Raw genomic sequence first — 18,316 nt, forward strand, 5'->3', positions numbered from 1 at the left:
AGTCTTTTACAAATCACATCAAATCACATAACAAAAATTAAAAATAAAACAAAACTATTACATTTTCATGAGAGTTAATAGAGAGGCTAATAATTTTATATAATTAGAGCTGCACTTGTATATTTGTGCATGTATTTACCCAGAACTGTAATTAAAACACCAAGTGAAAGAAAGAAATACTAACTAAAAATCAGCAATAGTCTGAAGTTTAAGGATCGGCCTTGCACGTGTTACTCACACTTACAGTGAAGTTACTTGAAACTCCCAATCTGATCAATTCTTGTTTAAGCTGAGAAGAAAAACAAACATTTTACAAACAGTTTGTTATGTTCTTTCAAATGAAAAATGTTAAGTTCTTACATACACACACACAAACATCATGATGATTAAACATGACAAGATGATACATAAAACATTGTGAGAAGTGTTATTAAAATATTTTAATTGAAGAATGAATGAAGACAGGTAAACTTACCTGGTTTGACACAAATTCCTTAATTTGAGAATCTTTCAGATTTTCCCAAGTTTTAATATTCATTCGCAGTCCCATCACAGAACCTGTTAAGAAAAGTACTTTGATCATTACAGAGTAAAACATGTACATGTGTGAAGGGAGATAATGTTGGTAAGAATGGTGAGGGTGGCAATCATGAAGGTAAAAGTGGTGAAAGCGATAAGGTTAAGTGTGGAAAAGGAGGTAGAGATAAAGATGGTAATGGTGGTAAAGGTCATAAGGTGGGTGGCATGGTATGATTGGTAAATAGGGTTATGCTAATGAGTGTGGTAGGAGAAATTAGGGAGGTGTGAGAGGTAAGTAAGGTAAAAGTACCCAGAGTGGTATGGGAAGTAAAGTGATCAGAGGTAATGTTGGTGTGGTGGTATTGTTGGTGTGAAATAACAGTAAAATAATATTTTAAAAATATTTTTTTTCTTACCTGGAGTTTTTTCTGCTCATGTGAAAAAAAGATAGAATTTTAAAAATCATTACAAACTTTTACAGTAATTATTTAGATGTAAACATGCTATAATCAACTTTGTTTAGGTTTGGCCATTTAGTCTGAAATACAAACCCCAAATCCAAAAATGTTGGGACAGTATGGAAACTAGTCTGCCTTCAGTCCTGACCTGCTCCAATACAAAATGTGTGCAGAATTTGTGAAGAACAACCCTGTACGTGTTTGCAGGAAAAATGAAACACTTAATTGCTTGGCATTCTCAGAGCCAAAACATCTTTTAAGTGTGTCAATGAATTGCAACATTACAAAGTGGTAAATTCTTTACCATCCCAACTGTGTTTTGGAATGTGTTGCAGGCCTGAATGCAGGAATAAATATATATTACAAAATGAAAGGAAACTGACCAGGAAAAACGTGAAATATCTTGTAGCTAAAGTCAAAGTTAATGTAAGAAACACTGACTTTTTTCATTCTGTCGAAACTTTTTCTGATTTGAGGGTTGTACAGTAGAAGTAAAAATGTTCTACATTTATTACACTTACACACACAAATACACAATAAAAAACATTAGCTCACCACTGTAGCAGACAAAGGGGAAAGTGGCTAAACAGTTTTCATCTCTCCACCAACCAGAATCATCCACAGCTGTGCAGTGTTGAGTTCCATATTGCCAAATTAAGTTTACACCATTATCAGGTTGTCTTGGTTTTGATGGAACTGCTGGACTCCAGTTTGTAAAAGTGGAGTTGCTCTGATCTGACCATAATCTGTTCCTGTACAGACCTATCCATACAGAATTGTCTCCTGAGATGTTTAGTATTTTTTGAAGCTCAGTCTCATTTCTCACACTGGTTAAGTCTGTGTAGTTTACTCTGCAGTAACTCTGAGCTTCTTTCCAGGTCATTTCTTTAGAAATCAACATGTGAGCGTTGTCTTTAGCTGAGGAAAACAACACGTGCCATGATTAAAATATCAGCTGCAAACCAAATGTGAACAGTCAAAATACCAAATCATATTTGACTCTAATTTTCAATCTTACCATCATAGCAAACAAATGTTAGGTTTGTGCTACAATCCTCATCAAACCAGCCAGTCTTTTGGGCCATAGCACACAGCTGTTTTCCACCATAGTTATCAGGTTGATGGTCCCACCCTCTAAATTCTTTCTCTCCTTTTTTGTAAAAACCATCGTCACTCAGAGACCATCTCCAACTCTCCAGATCATCATACATTCCAATCCAGGCTAAACCAGAGTAGCTGCCATTTACTGTGTTGAAGGTCCTGTTCACTTCCTCCATGTTTTCAATGGTTGCCAGGTCATCATAATTCTGTCTGCAGTATCTCTGTGCTTCAGTCCAGTTCTTACTCTCATTAACAAAGTGGTACTCACGGTAGGATGTTGATGGATTTGCTAGAGAAACCAGTTTAATATGTTTAATTTTAATAGTTTTTTTTTGTTTTGTTTTTTTAAATTATGCCCCCAGTCCATTTTTAAGTAAACAACACATGGGGAGATCTTTAACAAGAAAATATGTAAGATCATTACAAACTGAAACATTACCAAAAAAACATTTTATCTTAAATTCAAACTAAAAACTAATGTATTAATATTATTATTATTTACACTCAAATATGACTGCATTAACTGTTTTAGATATTTATTAGACATGTAGTCCTAAACTGTACCTGTCCTAACATTTAGAATAAGTGTCATGTCATTTAAATACATTTTTGTTTATTTGTTTGTTTATTACATACTGTTAATAGTTTAAGGTTTGAGGTTATTCTTTTATAGCGGGAGCTGCTGGAACCCCTGCTTGACTACAACCACCATTTGCATCCTGTTTGAGTTTTCATGTGCTTCAATCACTATTTGTCCTGTATTTCTCTCTCTCAAGCTGCACGTGTAGTTTTTTTTCTGTTAAGATGCTGCTCTAGATCCTGGTTCCTTTGTTAATGAAGAACCCTGATATATTAGGAGAGAGCATTGGAAAGCACCACATGATCCTGATGCACCATTACTGCTCTGGTTTTACTTGGTTTTATCATAAAGCTTTTTACCCCTACCACAGTTACCAATGCTGCCATGACCTTCTTGCTGTGAGGCGACAGTGCTACCCACCAAGCCACCATGCTGCCTCTACTAATAATATGAAAAATTAATGAAAGGACACAGAGCAACATTGGTTATTGGGAATTGGGCTTGGTTCTTGGCTTGACTTACTGTCTGTTGGGAATTTTGCATGTTCTTTCCATGTCTGCATGGGTTTCCTTTAAATCCTCAGATTTTCTGTTACTTCTCCAAAACATGCAGAAGGTGGACTGCATAGTTCTTATTGCCGTTATGTGTAAATGAGTGAGTGAACTGAAAATCCTGGCAACCTGTCCAAGCTGCATTGTTGCTTTAAACCCAGTTTTCTTTAACAAACAAACAAAAAGAAATAATAATAAACAAGTCTACTCACTACTGTAGCAGAGGAACGGTAACGCTTGTCCACAGTACTCAGTGCTCCATTGTCCAGATTCACTAAATGATACAGCAGTACAGTATTCACTCCATCCACCGTTATATGGTTCTCCTGACTTCCAGTTACTAAAAGAATAGTTGCTTTTATCTGACCAAGACCAGGTTCTATACAGGCCAATCCATACGTGTGAATACCAATAACCAGCATTATATGGAGGATAATATGAATAATAATAATAATAATAATAATAATAATAATAATAACTAAAGTAATTGTTTCTTGCATTTAATATTTTTTTTATCTTCTGGTTCTCTGTTTCATTTCTCACACTGGCCAGGTCTGTGTAATGATCTCTGCAGTATCTCTGAGCTTCAGTCCAGTTCAAGTACTGATTGACCAGGATAAAGCTTTCACTGCCATTTTCCTTCCCTGTGAGAAACCATTGAAATAATCACTATTATAAGTGGAAAAGTAAGCTACAATATTTAAAAAAAACAATAATAATTAACATAATTGATGTGCTTACCATCATAGCAAATGAATGGCAATTTGTTAGAGCAGTAATCAGCATACCATATTCCACCATACACTGAAAATAATACACACAAACTGTTTCCATACTGGTTCCTCGGTTTCTCTATGTACCAGTTACTAAAGCTTTTCTCTTCTTCTTTAAAAAAACTGCCATCATTCAGAGACCATTTCCAGCTGTTCAAATCATCATACAGACCAATCCAGGCTAAACCATAGTAGCTGCAATGTACTGTCTTAAGGAGTCTCTTCATATCGTCCATGTTATTAATGGTAGCCAGGTCAGTATAAACATCTCTGCAGTGTTTTTGTGCTTCACTCCAGGTCTTGCTCTCATTAACAAAGTAATACTGATGTGAGGTAAATGAGAATCCTGTGCTGAGATCTTTAAAGTAATATAAAAAAAAATTAGTGCAGTAATACATGTTTTCTTGGTTTGGTTAGTATTAATGTTAAAGAAACTTTAGTTTGATATTTATGAAAAGCTTTCAGATAACTTTTTACCCATACTAATGCTGTCTCAAACATCTCAAATACCTCAAACTGTTCATCAGTTTAAGTGTGACAGCAAGAAAACTTGACATAAAACATTTCACTTTCACAAGTAAAACAAGAGCCCTCAGTTTCCAAATAACATATATTTGCATTACAAATATTGTCACATGCTGTTTATTTTATTAGGGAATTCTATGCTACTATGCATCATGAACCACTGTAACAGATTTGGTAAGAGGCCATCACACATCAGGTGGTCTGAATAGAGGCAAGATTAGTTATATGTAGCTGTGGTTTCAATATTAAGTGAATGAGCACCATATCATTCAATGGTGCGTAATGATCAGAGGAAGCAGTGATATGATTATAAAGTTGAGACATGTCTTGGTAAGACTGCAAGAACCACATGTAGTTCCACTAGTCATAAAACCACATTTAACCCCCAGAAATAATTTTAAGGTCTGTCAATTAAAGTTTCATACACTTGTAGTATGTTACAAACCAATTGCACTCCAGCAGTAAATGTTGTAGGATTGGATAAAAAAATACTATATAAGCTTTGTTTTACTTGTCAGCTTGATTGTATTTGTATATAAGTATTTAAAATAGCTCTGGGTTTTGTCTGTGATTGCATTAGACTAGCAATGTAGTCTCAATGTAGCCTCACCTATTTGTTTACCAATAAAAATTACAACATTAACTATATAATATTTCACAGATTTAAAATGCTCAGGTGTTTGAATTAAAACAGCTTAATGTGTGTCAAAGGCAATGGGTGTTAAATGAAAAAACTACTTTACTATTGTAGCAGACAAAAGGGAGCCTGGCCAAGCAGTTTTCATCTCTCCACTGGCCTGAATCCTTTAGAGATACAGCAGTACAGTGTTGATTGCGATAATCCACAACAGAATACAATCCATTGTCTGGTTGTTCGATTGAATAAATGATCCCTGGTTTCCGATTTTCATACAAGGAATTGTCCTGGTCGGACCACAATCTTTTCCTGTAGAGACCAATCCAAGAACCAGAGCCCCTTGTCAGATTAAGGATTCGATTATTATCTGCTTGGGTTTTTACACTGGCCAGGTCTGTGTGGTGCTGTCTGCAATAATTCTGAGCTTCTGTCCAAGTCATGTACTCATCAATCCAGATGTAATCTTCTGTGGAATTGTTTCCTGAAATAGAAGAAAACTGTGCTTAACAGAACCTGCACAAAAAGTTGCACATTTTTAAGTACATTTATTAAATATTCTCACCATCATAGCAAACAAACGGTGAATTGTTGTTACAGTCTTCATCAAACCATGTTCCATCATCTCCCATCAACACACACAGCTGATTACCATAATTGTTATCAGGTTGATGCTCCCACCCTCTAAACTCCCTCTCTCCTTCCTTATAGAAAGCAGCATCATCCAGAGACCATCTCCAACTCTCCAGATCATCATACAGTCCAATCCAGGCTAAACCAAGGTAGCTGCCATTTACCGTATCAATGAGCATGTTTATATCCTCCACATTATTAATGGTAGCCAGGTCAGTATAATTCTCTCTGCAGTACAGCTGTGCTTCCATCCAAGTCATGTTCTTATTAATAAAGTGATACTGATACGATGTTGATGAGATTGCTGGTAAATGAAAAGAAAAAAGTGGTGATTGTAATTGTTTTCAACATTGAATTCTCCTGCATGATAAAAACTTACAGTGATGTAGATGTTTTTGCTCCTCACCCAATTTCTTCTATTCTTGCCAATGTTTTAAATCAATGAACTAATTAAATGTAAAATGAGGCTAAAATGAGTACCCAGGTATCACAGTGGGATATTCTGCTAGCACACCAGCTCTGGGATTTTGAACACCCTGAGTTTGAATCTCAGCTCTGCTAATGGTTGACTGGGCCCCCCCTTAGCAGTAGGGGAACACAGAGATCAGTGCATGACTCTCCATGCGCAAGACCCGAAGTCCCGAAGTACAGACAAACAAGAAGGGGTCAGTGGACTGCACACATGTCAGAGGAAGCATGTGTCAGGTAAATATACCCTCCTCTAAAGCATTCAGAGCAGCAGTGGATGACAAATTGGCTACGCTAAATTGTGGAAAAAAGGATGAAAATGCACGCAAAATATAAGCCAGCCATGGAAATAACAAATGCATTCAAACATTTGTGCTAACTTGTGAGAAATCTTCTACATTACTTTGAAGGAACTCTTCTTTGTATAATTGTTTTAATTCAGCTATATTAGGGGAGTTTCTAGCATGAACTGTCTGTTTAAAGTCTAGCCACAGCATTAACTTAATTTTCAAGTCTGTACCCTGACCCAAAAACTTTAATTTTGTTTCTTTTAAGCTGCTTACAAGTGGACATGGATAACTGTTTTAATGCATAACCCAACTATGTGTCACAATGAGCTCCTGTGTGCCACAGCCCCCTCTCCATGAGCACACACTGGCTGTGTCTGGAATCGCATACTTACAGAGGAGGAAGTATGCACTACTCGGCTGGTAAAGAAGTACATACTTTCAGTACAGACACACAACACCGCTACGTACTACATCCGTCATCTTGCCAACGTCAAGTGATGACGTGAGGACATAATATCACCATAGTTACAGACTCATTACAAACCACACTCGCCAAAATTTTGGATATTTATCATCTTTTTGTTATTTATTGGTCTTTTAAATGTTTTAATGTTTCGTGTTACTAGCTAGCTCTGTGTTACTAGCTTCTTGTTACTAGCTTCTTGTTACTAGCTCCGTGTTACTAGCTCCGTGTTACTAGCTCCATGTCACTGTTTTGTATATTGTCTTGAAATAAATTCTTGTTTCTATCATCTCTTTGTGTGTGTCTGTGCCTCTTGTCCGTTCTAGCCCCCTCGTGACACTGTGCTTGAACCTCACTTCAACTTAAGTCACAAAATGATGGTTGGACATTTTCCTTCAGAATTTTCTGATAGCGGGCAGAACTCAAGGTTTCATAAATTATTAGTTTTCATCTCTGTTTGTAGATTTATTGGCGAATAAATAAGTAGATAAATAAATAAGCAGCCTACATTGTTCTTGTGAACTGAAATCTACTCACTACTGTAACAGAAGAATGAGATTTCTTGATTGCAGTTTTCATCTCTCCATGTTCCATTAAGAGAAATATCTACAGCTTTACAGTATTCCATCTGTCTATAATTATCTGGTTGTCCCAGTTCCCAGTCACTAAAAGAAGAGTTGCTCTTATCGGACCAAGATCTGGTTCTGTACAAGCCGATCCATACATAAGAATCTGTGCCCTCAGAAACTAATAATGATCTTATGTTTTGGTTCTCAGTTTCATTCCTTATACTGGCCAGGTCTGTGTGATGCTCTCTGCAGTATCTCTGAGCTTCAGTCCAGTTCTTGTACTTGTAGACCAGTATGTATTTTTCACTGACATTCACCCTCCCTAAAACAAAACATTATGATATTTAACATTTCAAAAAGAAATTAAAAATGCAAATTTTAATTCACTTTTCACCAGTTCACCCATCTAGCAGAAGCACATTTAATGTGGAACAAACTACAACCCTAAGTGAGGAGAAGTTGGGACAGCATGGAAAATGCAAATAATAAAAAACACAGAGTTTCTTACATTTACTTTGACTTTTATTAGATTGCAGACAGGATGAACCTGAGATATTTCCTGTTGTTTCTGTTCCATTTTATTTCATTTATTAATAAACACCCATTCCTGCATTTCAGGCCTGCAACACATTCTAATAAAAAGTTGGGACAGTAAAGCATTAACCACTTTGTAATGCTGCCGTTCCTTTTCACCACACTTACAAGACTTTTTTTCACCAAGAAGGCCAAGTGATTTAGTGTTTCAGCTTTTATTTTGTCTCGTTATTCCTGCAAATACGTCTTAAGATGTGCAGCAGTACGACATTGTGGTTGTCAAATTTTTCCTTTTAAAATTCTCTACAAATTCTCTATTGGGGACAGGTCAGGACTGCAGACAGGCCAGTCCACTACTCGTACCCTCTTCTTCTGCAGTCATGCCTTTGTAATGTGTGCAGCAGGTGGTTTTGCATCGTCTTGTTGAAAAAGTCCCTGGAAAAGATCACATCTTAAAGGCAGCACATGTTGCTCTAAGATCTCAATGTACTTTTTAATGCTGCACCACAGAGTATTAATGACTTTTGTCAAGGGCACTGACACCATACCCCCATACCATGACAGGATTTTGGACTTGTTGCTGATAACAGTCTGGATGGTCCTTTTTGTCTTTGGTAAAGAGCACACGGCATCCATTTTTTTTCAAAAAAGACCTGGAATGCTGATTCATCTGACCACAATACACATTTCTACTGTGTGCTGGTCCATCCTAGATGCCTCAGAGCCCAGAGAAGTCGATGCTGCTTCTGGACATGGTTAACATTAGGCTTTTGTTTTGCACAGTAAAGTTTTAAGTGACATTTGTGCATGTAACTCCATATTGTAGTGCTTCACAAAGGTTTGCCAAAGTAATCCCTAAAACTCGTCCCGATTCCATGGATCATTTAATGATATTATACACTGTAGAAGGAGAAATATGCAAATCCCTTCCAATTTTTCTTTGAGGTACATTGTTTTTAAACATTTCAATCATTTTCTCACACATTTGTTGACAAACTAGAGATCTGATCATTTTAGCTCATCAAAGACTCAGCCTTTTCTGGATGCTGCTTTTGTACCAAACCATGATCACCTGTTGACATCATCTGTTTGGAATCACATCATTATTTAGTTTTTTCACCTTATTACTAGCCCTAAATTGCCCCTGTCCCAACTTTTTTGAAATGTGTTGCAGGCCTGAAATGCAAGAATGTATGTTTATTAATAAATTAAATGAAGTTGAGAAGACAAAACTTGAAACATCATTGGTTTAAACCGTCTGCAATGAAATAAAAGTCAAAGTAAATGTAAGAAACTCTGCATTTTCCATTCCATTTTTTTTATTTGGGGTAGTACATTCTTTACATAAACCTACCTTACAGGAGGACAATTTACATACATTATGCATGAAAAAGTATATGAATTATGAAAAATATATGAAAAAATATATTTAGTTCTTAACTGTGCAGCTACAATGAATGCTAATAGGGGATGTGTTTGTATTAAATAGCCCAGTAAATTGACATATTTGTTTTTTTTATACCAGTACAACACAAAATGTATCTGTATGATAGGTGCAGCTTAAACAATGAATGTACAAACTAGATAGATTGAGTTTACATGTCCATGTACTCCACAATTGTGTAAGTTTGCACAAGTACATGTTTTTACTTTGCTTTATTGTTTAGTTTTGTTCTCATGAGCTGAGCTTGTAAACTACATTCAAGATTAAATGCATCTGACTTTAGCCTACAAAATCAAAACGCTCTTCTGCTCTATATGATAAGTTGTTAAAGGTGAACTCGGCAGTGAAAACGTTTGTAATCGAGTGTAAAAAATACACTATATTAAGTGCTGTACTTACCATCATAACAAAGGAATTGACGCATATTAGAGCAGTCACTCTCCCACCATGATGCATAATAAACATTATAGTAAATACACAACTTATTTCCACCTGAGTTTCTTGGTTTGTTTATGTACCAGTTATTAAAGCTTTTCTCTCCTTCCTTGTAGAGATCATCATCATTCAGTGACCATTTCCAGCTGTTCAGATCATCATAGAGTCCTAACCAGGTCCGTTGACTGTCCTGTACCTTGTTAGTAAGGTCCAGTTGTTCTTTATAGTTATGAACGGTGGCTAAGTCAATGTAATTTTCTCTGCAGTATTTTTGTGCCTCGGCCCAGGTCTTGTTCTCATTAATGAAATGATACTGATGAATAGAACTGATGCCCAGGGTGTAAAACCCTAGGAAAGACACAATGTCAGGTTAGCATACAATTAAAAATACTGCATAAAAATCACTGAAGAAAAAAATGTTTTAATTCAAGTTAATTCAATGTGATACAATTTTTAAATATATTTTTAATTATTAATGACGAGATTGTTTTCATTCATTTTAAAGCATTAAAATATTAAAGCTTTATTATGCACATAAGACGTGTAACATGTGTTAGTGTTCTTTGTCTAAACTATTTGGTTTGTAATTATATGCCTGCTGATACCCATTTCATGTGCATTATCACAGCAAATATCATCATTAACAAAAACAGCATCCACTGTTCTGGGAAGACTTTCTACAAAAATGTGTACCATGTCTGTGGGAATTTTGTGCCAATTTATTTTGTGCAAGGTCATGCCAGTACTATACAGTGTTTTTCTCCCAAACTGCTACCACATTGTTGAAAGCATATTATTTGTTTGACTCTCAGTAAGGCTTTTGAACTTCATAAATAGGAGAGGTGTCCATATACTTTTGGCCATATGATGTTTCTGTAAATCTAAGCCCTATGCATGTATATAGGTGGCAGGGTGTATGACCTTGGCACCAACATTTTAATTCTCTTTTTTAGTCATTTCACCCAATACATTTTTTATTCATGTGTAAACACATTTATACCAAACAAATAGTTTAAACTTCATGTTAATTATTTAATTATGCAAATTGTTTATTGTTGTTGTTGAAACACATTTTTTTTAATTATCTAATTATGACTACTAACTTTAAAATATGCATTAAATTAGGTTATTACAATATGGGCTATACATAGAATATAGGCCAAATATAAATGTTTATCTGATTAGTAGTTGAATAATAATAGTAGAATCGTTACTTCTGACTAAACTGTGATCATGTGTTTGCAGTGATAAAAACATTTACATTGGCCTCAGACATTTACATGCGATGTGTGAAGTGGATCAACACATAACCATGACTATAGGTGAGAATCAATAACTCTATACTTATACATGTACAGGTATGTTCTGTCCCCAAGCATAGTATTTTTAAAGGCAAACAGCAGGGGAGCCTGTTGTATTTTTATCTGTAAGCAGTAAAGATGGGACTGGAGTAAAAAGCAATATAAGCAGAGTGTCTATGATGGAACTGACAGCATGAATGTAGACAAGCCAGCTGGGACTGTTTCTCAAGAATTGTTTGTTATGGTGATTGTATAGTTGCTTTAATTACACTGGACAACTATTTTCCACAAAAGTTCTGTTTCCTTACGTTTTACTGATTATAACACATTTAAATCTTACACGTGTCATTAGTTCAACTGAGCTAAAAGTGTTTTGCTGCTGATTTTCGTTTCTACTCAACATCTGGTGCAATTGTCAGCAATTGTCAGCGTCAGCCAGCATTGACAGATCCCAGTGGCCTTGGTAACATTTCTCCATTGTGGCAATGTCTTGGTAAAAGCGGTCGCCATGTTCATCCCTTACTCCACCAAGATTAGCAACGAAGAAATTCAAGTGTCAATGCAGGAAATGGATTTTCAATGACATTCACTTCTTCACTTTGTAAGCTTGAAGAAGGTTGTCAACCATTTGGTGTAGATTGGAGCTCGATAATTTTCAGCAACATCCTTGAATGATTTCAAAGTGATTTTCTCAGGTCCCACTAGCAGCTCTTTGAACTGATCATTCATGATGTGTCTGATTTGTGGAGCAACAAAAATTCCTTCACTAATCCTGGCATCAGTTATTCTTGGGAACACTTGTCTCAAATAATGAAAACCTTTCCCTTTTTTGTTCATTGCATTCATGAAATTTTTCATCAGCCCGAGTTTTATGTGAAGTGGAGGCAATAATATTTTTTTGGGGGTTCACAAGTGGTTTATGTTCCTCATTTTTTTCTGCCCTGGGATCAAATTCTGATGAATTGGCCAGTCCTTTTTAGTGTAATACGACTCTGTTTATGGCTGTCCCAGATGCAAATGAAGCAGCAGTACTTGGTTTATCTGAGCTGCAATCCAAGAAGCAGTGCCACTCTAAATCTTCAGATGTTTCGGTTGGAGTTGCTGTACTTGATGTGTTTTAACAACAGTTCCATGTTAAGGTATGTTTCCCTCATGTGTGCAGCATACCAACTGGTACTAAAGTATAAACATTGTCACTGTATAACAAGACAGTCCTGAGGCATAACAATCATGAATCAATAAAACGGTACGTGATGGAAAAATTTCAAGGTGATTTTTGTTATCAGCAGCTCGAAATACATAAGATGCACCCAAAAGTGTTCAAGAAACAAAATCTCTGTTGACCAGTGACCAGTGTTTACAGTTAAATGTATAGTAAGAACAATCTAATATTGATCAGTGTACCATTAATTGTTAGTTCAGTGTTTGTAATAATGAGTTTGGATCATGTAAATGTTTTTTTGCAAATCTGTATTACAAGCAACGTGGTAATTTTAAATAGTTTAAACAATGAAAAAAAATGGGATAACCAGTCATGTAATTCAAACGGACAGTTCCTGACAAGTTATTGAGCTTGGGAAAGGCTCTATATGAATTTATTATTAATAAGGGTGCTCGGGTAGTGCAGTGACTAGCCTAGAACAACTCCAATGGACTTGGAAACCTAAATAACAGTACATGTCTGACAGGTGTCTGCTTAAAGACATGATAGACCGTATGTGGACCCACTATGATCCTGACCAGGATAAAGCAATTGGTAAACATAAAAACAAAGTTAGTTATTATTATTAATATTATCATTATTGTTGTTATTATTATTATTTCTGATGCCACATTTATAAGAATTATTGCCAAGCCACCCAAAGTACCTGCATACAGTTTGGACAGACATGTAGATAAAGCCTAGCAGTTGTCTAGTACACGTGTAGTGTCTTACATTATACTAAATCAGTTTTGTTCAAATTTTATATATAATTTCTAAGGCATGCATGCAAAACTTGGTTTGTACTTTTTCCAATAAGGTCCTTTTAGAGGCTCTGTAGTAAAGTTGTAAAATGAGACAAATAAAATGTGGTTAAAAACATAAATAAATAAAACCTTTACTGACCTAAGAGCAGCAAAAGCTGAAACATGGTTCTGGTAAAATATAGACAGAAAGTTAAAGTGAATTAATAACACAAACATACATTACATGTATATATACATTATATATTGTGCTACAAAATTATATCCATGTTACATAAATCTAAACTTACCTCGTGGATTTCTGTTCATGTATGATGTCCTGCACCAATCGTACCAATCCAATACTGAGAACTTCAGACAGCTGTCTTTATACATATGATACAGGGGGAGGGACTCATGAGGTAGTGATTGATAAAATGTAGTTAAACTGGTATCTGGTACAGTATCTGAAAATAAGGATCTCAGATAAAAATAAATAATTTAAGTTAATATGAAATGAAAAACATTTAATAGGTCATTAAAATATTCTGTTAATCAGAAGTGATATTCTAAAAAATAGAAATAAAAAAAATCATGTTGAAGGAAACTTTGTGTCTTTGTGGCTTCCCTTCCTTTTGTTTGTTTTATATTTATTTCAGGTTCTGCCAGGTTACATAACAACTAGTAGTAGAACCTGCTGTAACAGGCTTCTGTTTTTCATTTACACAGACTTAATTTTTGTTCTGGAGCTTTTATCCGGTTCTTTTAGACCCATCACACAAACTTTGGGGCTGTGAGGATTTAATAATGAAATGTAAGGGCAGTTGTAGCCTAGCGGTTAAGGTACTGGACTAGTAAGCAGAAGGTTGCTGGTTCAAAACCCCATGACTGTCAGGTTGCCACTGTTGGGCCCTTGAGCAAGGCCCTTAACCCTCAATTGCTCAGACTGTATACTTCAAGTCGCTTTGGATAAAAGTGTCTACTAAAGGCCGAAAATGTAATTATCAGTATTATTATTAATAGTAGTAATAGTAGAAGTGATAACAGTAGTAGCAAAGTAAACCAAAAACCATTACTATAAATTAGTATTTTAATTATCTTCTTAATGCCAGATTGTTTACTGGTGTGTGATCAGTCTGATTTACAGGAGCATGATGAGACTATACTTTCACTTTGTTCTGACCTCAGGACAGTTTGGACCCCAAGTTGAGTCTGTGGCCCTTATTCTGATGTTTGATATAATCTTTACTTGATATAATCATTACTTGAAGCTTTTGACATGCGTCTGTTTGATTGCGTACACTGAACTGCTGTTTGTTGAAATATATGAGCAGGGACATGAACTCAGTGGTGGTAATGGTGGTGGTATGTTACTGTGTGTTGTGCTGAGTGGATGAGTGGATCAAGACACAGCAGCGTTGCTGGAGTTTTTAAATGCTGTGTCCACTCACTGTCCACTACCTAGTTGGTCCACCTTGTAGATGTAAAGTCAGAGACGATCGCTCATCTATTGCTGCTGTTTGAGTTGGTCATCTTTGAGATGTTCATCAGTGGTCACAGTACGCTGCCCACGGGGCGCTGTTGGCTGGATATTTTTGGTTGGTGGACGATTGTCAGTCCAGCAGTGACAGTGAGGTATTTAAAAACTCCAGCAGCACTGCTATGTCTGATTTACGCATACCAGCACAACACACACTAACACACCACCACCATGTCAGTGTCACTGCAGTGCTGAGAATCATCCACCACCCACACCATGCTTTGTTTGAACCACAACAATACCTTGTGTACCATGTGTACAAAGGAAAGTTAGCACCCCACCACAAGGCAGTGGCTACAGATGGCTACGGATTTCATCATCCCAAGTTGTTAGCTGATGAATAATAGGGATACTCAGCTAGTACCTGGGAATTATCAGTGACCAATGTGGAAACTGTGTTCAAATAGGTAATGATTAGCATCATATGTATATTTAAATGTATATTTAAACTAAACTTTGCTTAGTGTGGCAGACAGCTCATTCTTTATTACCATGTACCTACATGAGCATCCAGAGTTCCAAAATGATGGAGTTGGATGAACCTGAGAAACGACTTTATTGGGCAGTGGACCTTGATTTTTGTATACTGGTACCCTGGAGTTAATGGTACACTATAATGATAGGTAATACTAGTAAAGCTTATTGGTTGTGGCATGTTTACATTCATTCTGTCATTTGTGTTTCTAAAATTGTTTGCTTTTCACCTGTGCCAGTATTCAGTTAATATCAAATTATTGAGTCTTACTTATACCTGAAACTTGAAAAGAACTTAACCAGAGCTGAACTGTTGTGTTTTATTAATCTATTTTCATGACTTATATATTTGAATATGTTATCTTCATTATTTGCTAATGCATGACCATTTCTAAAGTCAATTTCTGGCTCTGTTTTGTTCTCTGTTCTGTAAGAAAAATCATTTAGGAAGACTAACTATAGTATTTTTAACCACACAATAATACATTAGAGTTGATGTGGTGATGATTTATACAGCATTAGAATTAAAATAACAAGTAAATTCTAAGTAAGTATATTAAGTAAACATGGAGAAGTTGAAATACTTTTGAACTACTAATGAGTAGTTAAACAAAAGTTAAACTCTAAAAATCTTTATTTGTATTTATTCTTTAATTGCACCTTTAATATTAAGGTAATACAGAGAAGATGAAACTGTAGGATTAAGACGTAGGAATGTAGCGTGAGCAGCATTTGTGGGAACTCCTGTTTTCTTATTATTGTTACAACAGTATAAAAAACCTCTTTGTTTTTAAGCGTTTGTTTTCTTTCAGGTGCATATGACTAACAAAGTCTTTATGTTTGATACCTAAAATTAGCACCAGTTGCATCTTTAGTCACGCCAACATTCATTCATTAACCTGTTTTTCAGCCTGATCCTCCCTCATAAAATAAGGTGATGATTAAAAGGAAGATTAATGAAAGTATTATTATTATTATTATTATTATTTGTATTATTATTATTATTATTATTATTATTATTATTATTATTATTATAAAAACACCATTCAGGTGTAGAGAACAGTTTTGTACTTGCAGGGGTGTCAAACATGAACTAGACAAATTCTATAGCAATGGGAGACCTACAATATTGAAGCTCTCATTTAGCTCGAGGCATTTAGTTCTACCTGGAACATGTGAGAAAAACTGTACACAATTCTCATGAAGCCTTGGCATGAACACAAATAACTTAAAGCAATGAAAGATTGATGGTGTTTGGTATTTAAGAACAATGGATGAGTGACGATTTGTTGTGGAAAGATAACCTTTCTCTTTGATATGCACAAGTAAATGATGCATTTAAGCACATCACAACATTTCTATAAATGTAGTTCTCGTTTGATTTATTTATTTATTAGGATTTTGACGTCATGTTTTACACCTTTTGGTTAAATTAAGGACAGGACAGGTAATTACTGGTCACACAATACCCATCAGTCCAAGCCTATCATGTTAAACACAGTCATGGACAATTTTGTATCTTCAGTTCACCTCACTTGCACGTCTTTGGACTGTAGGAGGAAACCGGAGCTCCTGGAGAGAACCCACGCAGACACATGAAGAACATGCAAACTCCACACAGACCGCTCCACCTGGAAATCGAACCCAGGACCTTCTTGCTGTAAGGTGACTGCAACTGTAGTACATATATTTTAATAATGTTTGTATTTGCAAACATTAAATGTGGGTCTATATGGATGATTGTAAATACTAAGCTGTATTTATTGATTTTGAATCTCTTATATAAACATATGCTGAAGTGAAGATTGTGTAGAAGTAAATTGTAAATACAAAATCTTATTTACGAGTGTTTCTTACTTGTATCCGTGTCTTGGCCCCCAGCAGATTGCATCAGTGTATTGATGCGGTCCTTCGGGAGAAAAAAGTTTAACACTCCTGCTTTAGAGGCTCTGTACTAACGTTATATAATGAGAAACATGGACAACAATCAATTGTCGGCTTTGGATTTAGGATTTTTCCTAATGTTGGGGTCCTGCCAAGACCGCATGGGCCGCCCAGTCATTGTGAAGTGGTGGGATGGTTGGTGGTGGTAAGGTTGTTTTTTTTCTCCTACATGCTGCATTATTGTACATGTGTACTCAGTGTACTTAGCGGCAGAAACAAGGAAAGCTGAAAGAACTGAAAGACTGAAAGATAACTGAAAGATAAATGCAGCCAAATACAAGAACATCTGTGAACCTCCACCAGAGCAAATTCAAATTTAGGCTGGAGTAAGAGGCCAAACCATACAGCCAAAACAGCTCTAAAGTTGGCAGACATTCGAATATCCTTGAGAAACATAAACCCACATGGAGAGGATAGTAGTTCACCATAGTTTATCATCTAGTCTGACAGAGCTTGAGAAGATCTGCCATGATCTGTTGGTAAACTGTCCTAATCTAGTTGTACAAAGATTGTAGCTGCATCCAAAAAGACTGGTAGCTGTAACTGCTACCAAAGGGGTTCATATTCAATACTCAACCAAGGATCTGAATTCTTTTGTATACTACAGATTTTAGTTAATGAACATAGAGGCTAACAATGGCTTCACTACAATTCACAACACCATTATTTGTAGAAGATTAAATCGACAGAAATATTAGAAGTTCAGCCATTGTCCACTTATTTTCAGGAGTCAAAGTTCAAGGAGCCAAAGGTAAAAGATCTTAAAACTGTATGTCAACCAGCTTTTTAGTTTCCTTGAGTCCTGTGTATAACCTGTCTTCATTTCCAGACTACTTTGGGAATAGGACTTGCACATCTGGATACAGATAGAGATTTGTACCTCATGTTAGCTAGTCTGGAACGTTCTCTTTCTTTGGGCAAGTTAAGAGTGTAAATATAAATAAAATCATCTGCATTATAGAAAAATGCTTCATAGGGCAACTTTCATCTTAGTCTTAGATTATGTTGGTGTAGATTTATTACTGGCATTTATTGTAAGCTATATTTTAAATGAGATCTCATGTGTCAGTGTACTTCTGAGTTGAATTATATAAGCTACTCACAAACTACATTAACAATAATATTATACAACCATT

General features: G+C 35.8%; 1 protein-coding gene across 1 annotated transcript; it reads right to left on the reverse strand.

Annotated features, from left to right (window-relative positions):
• Positions 1-208: 208 nt before the first annotated feature.
• Positions 209-18,065, reverse strand: LOC134330827 (macrophage mannose receptor 1-like). Its single transcript, XM_063012094.1, has 13 exons — positions 18,061-18,065; positions 13,534-13,608; positions 13,386-13,414; positions 9,942-10,325; positions 7,533-7,886; positions 5,707-6,078; positions 5,251-5,625; positions 3,951-4,340; positions 3,422-3,853; positions 1,996-2,367; positions 1,536-1,895; positions 476-573; positions 209-289 (listed from the first exon to the last, which is right to left on the reverse strand). Exons 1-13 carry the CDS (start codon positions 18,063-18,065, stop codon positions 209-211), a joined length of 3,327 nt encoding a protein of 1,108 aa, XP_062868164.1.
• Positions 18,066-18,316: the final 251 nt, after the last annotated feature.

This window comes from Trichomycterus rosablanca, chromosome 16 (assembly GCF_030014385.1).
Source record: "Trichomycterus rosablanca isolate fTriRos1 chromosome 16, fTriRos1.hap1, whole genome shotgun sequence".
NCBI classification, from domain to species: domain Eukaryota; kingdom Metazoa; phylum Chordata; class Actinopteri; order Siluriformes; family Trichomycteridae; genus Trichomycterus; species Trichomycterus rosablanca.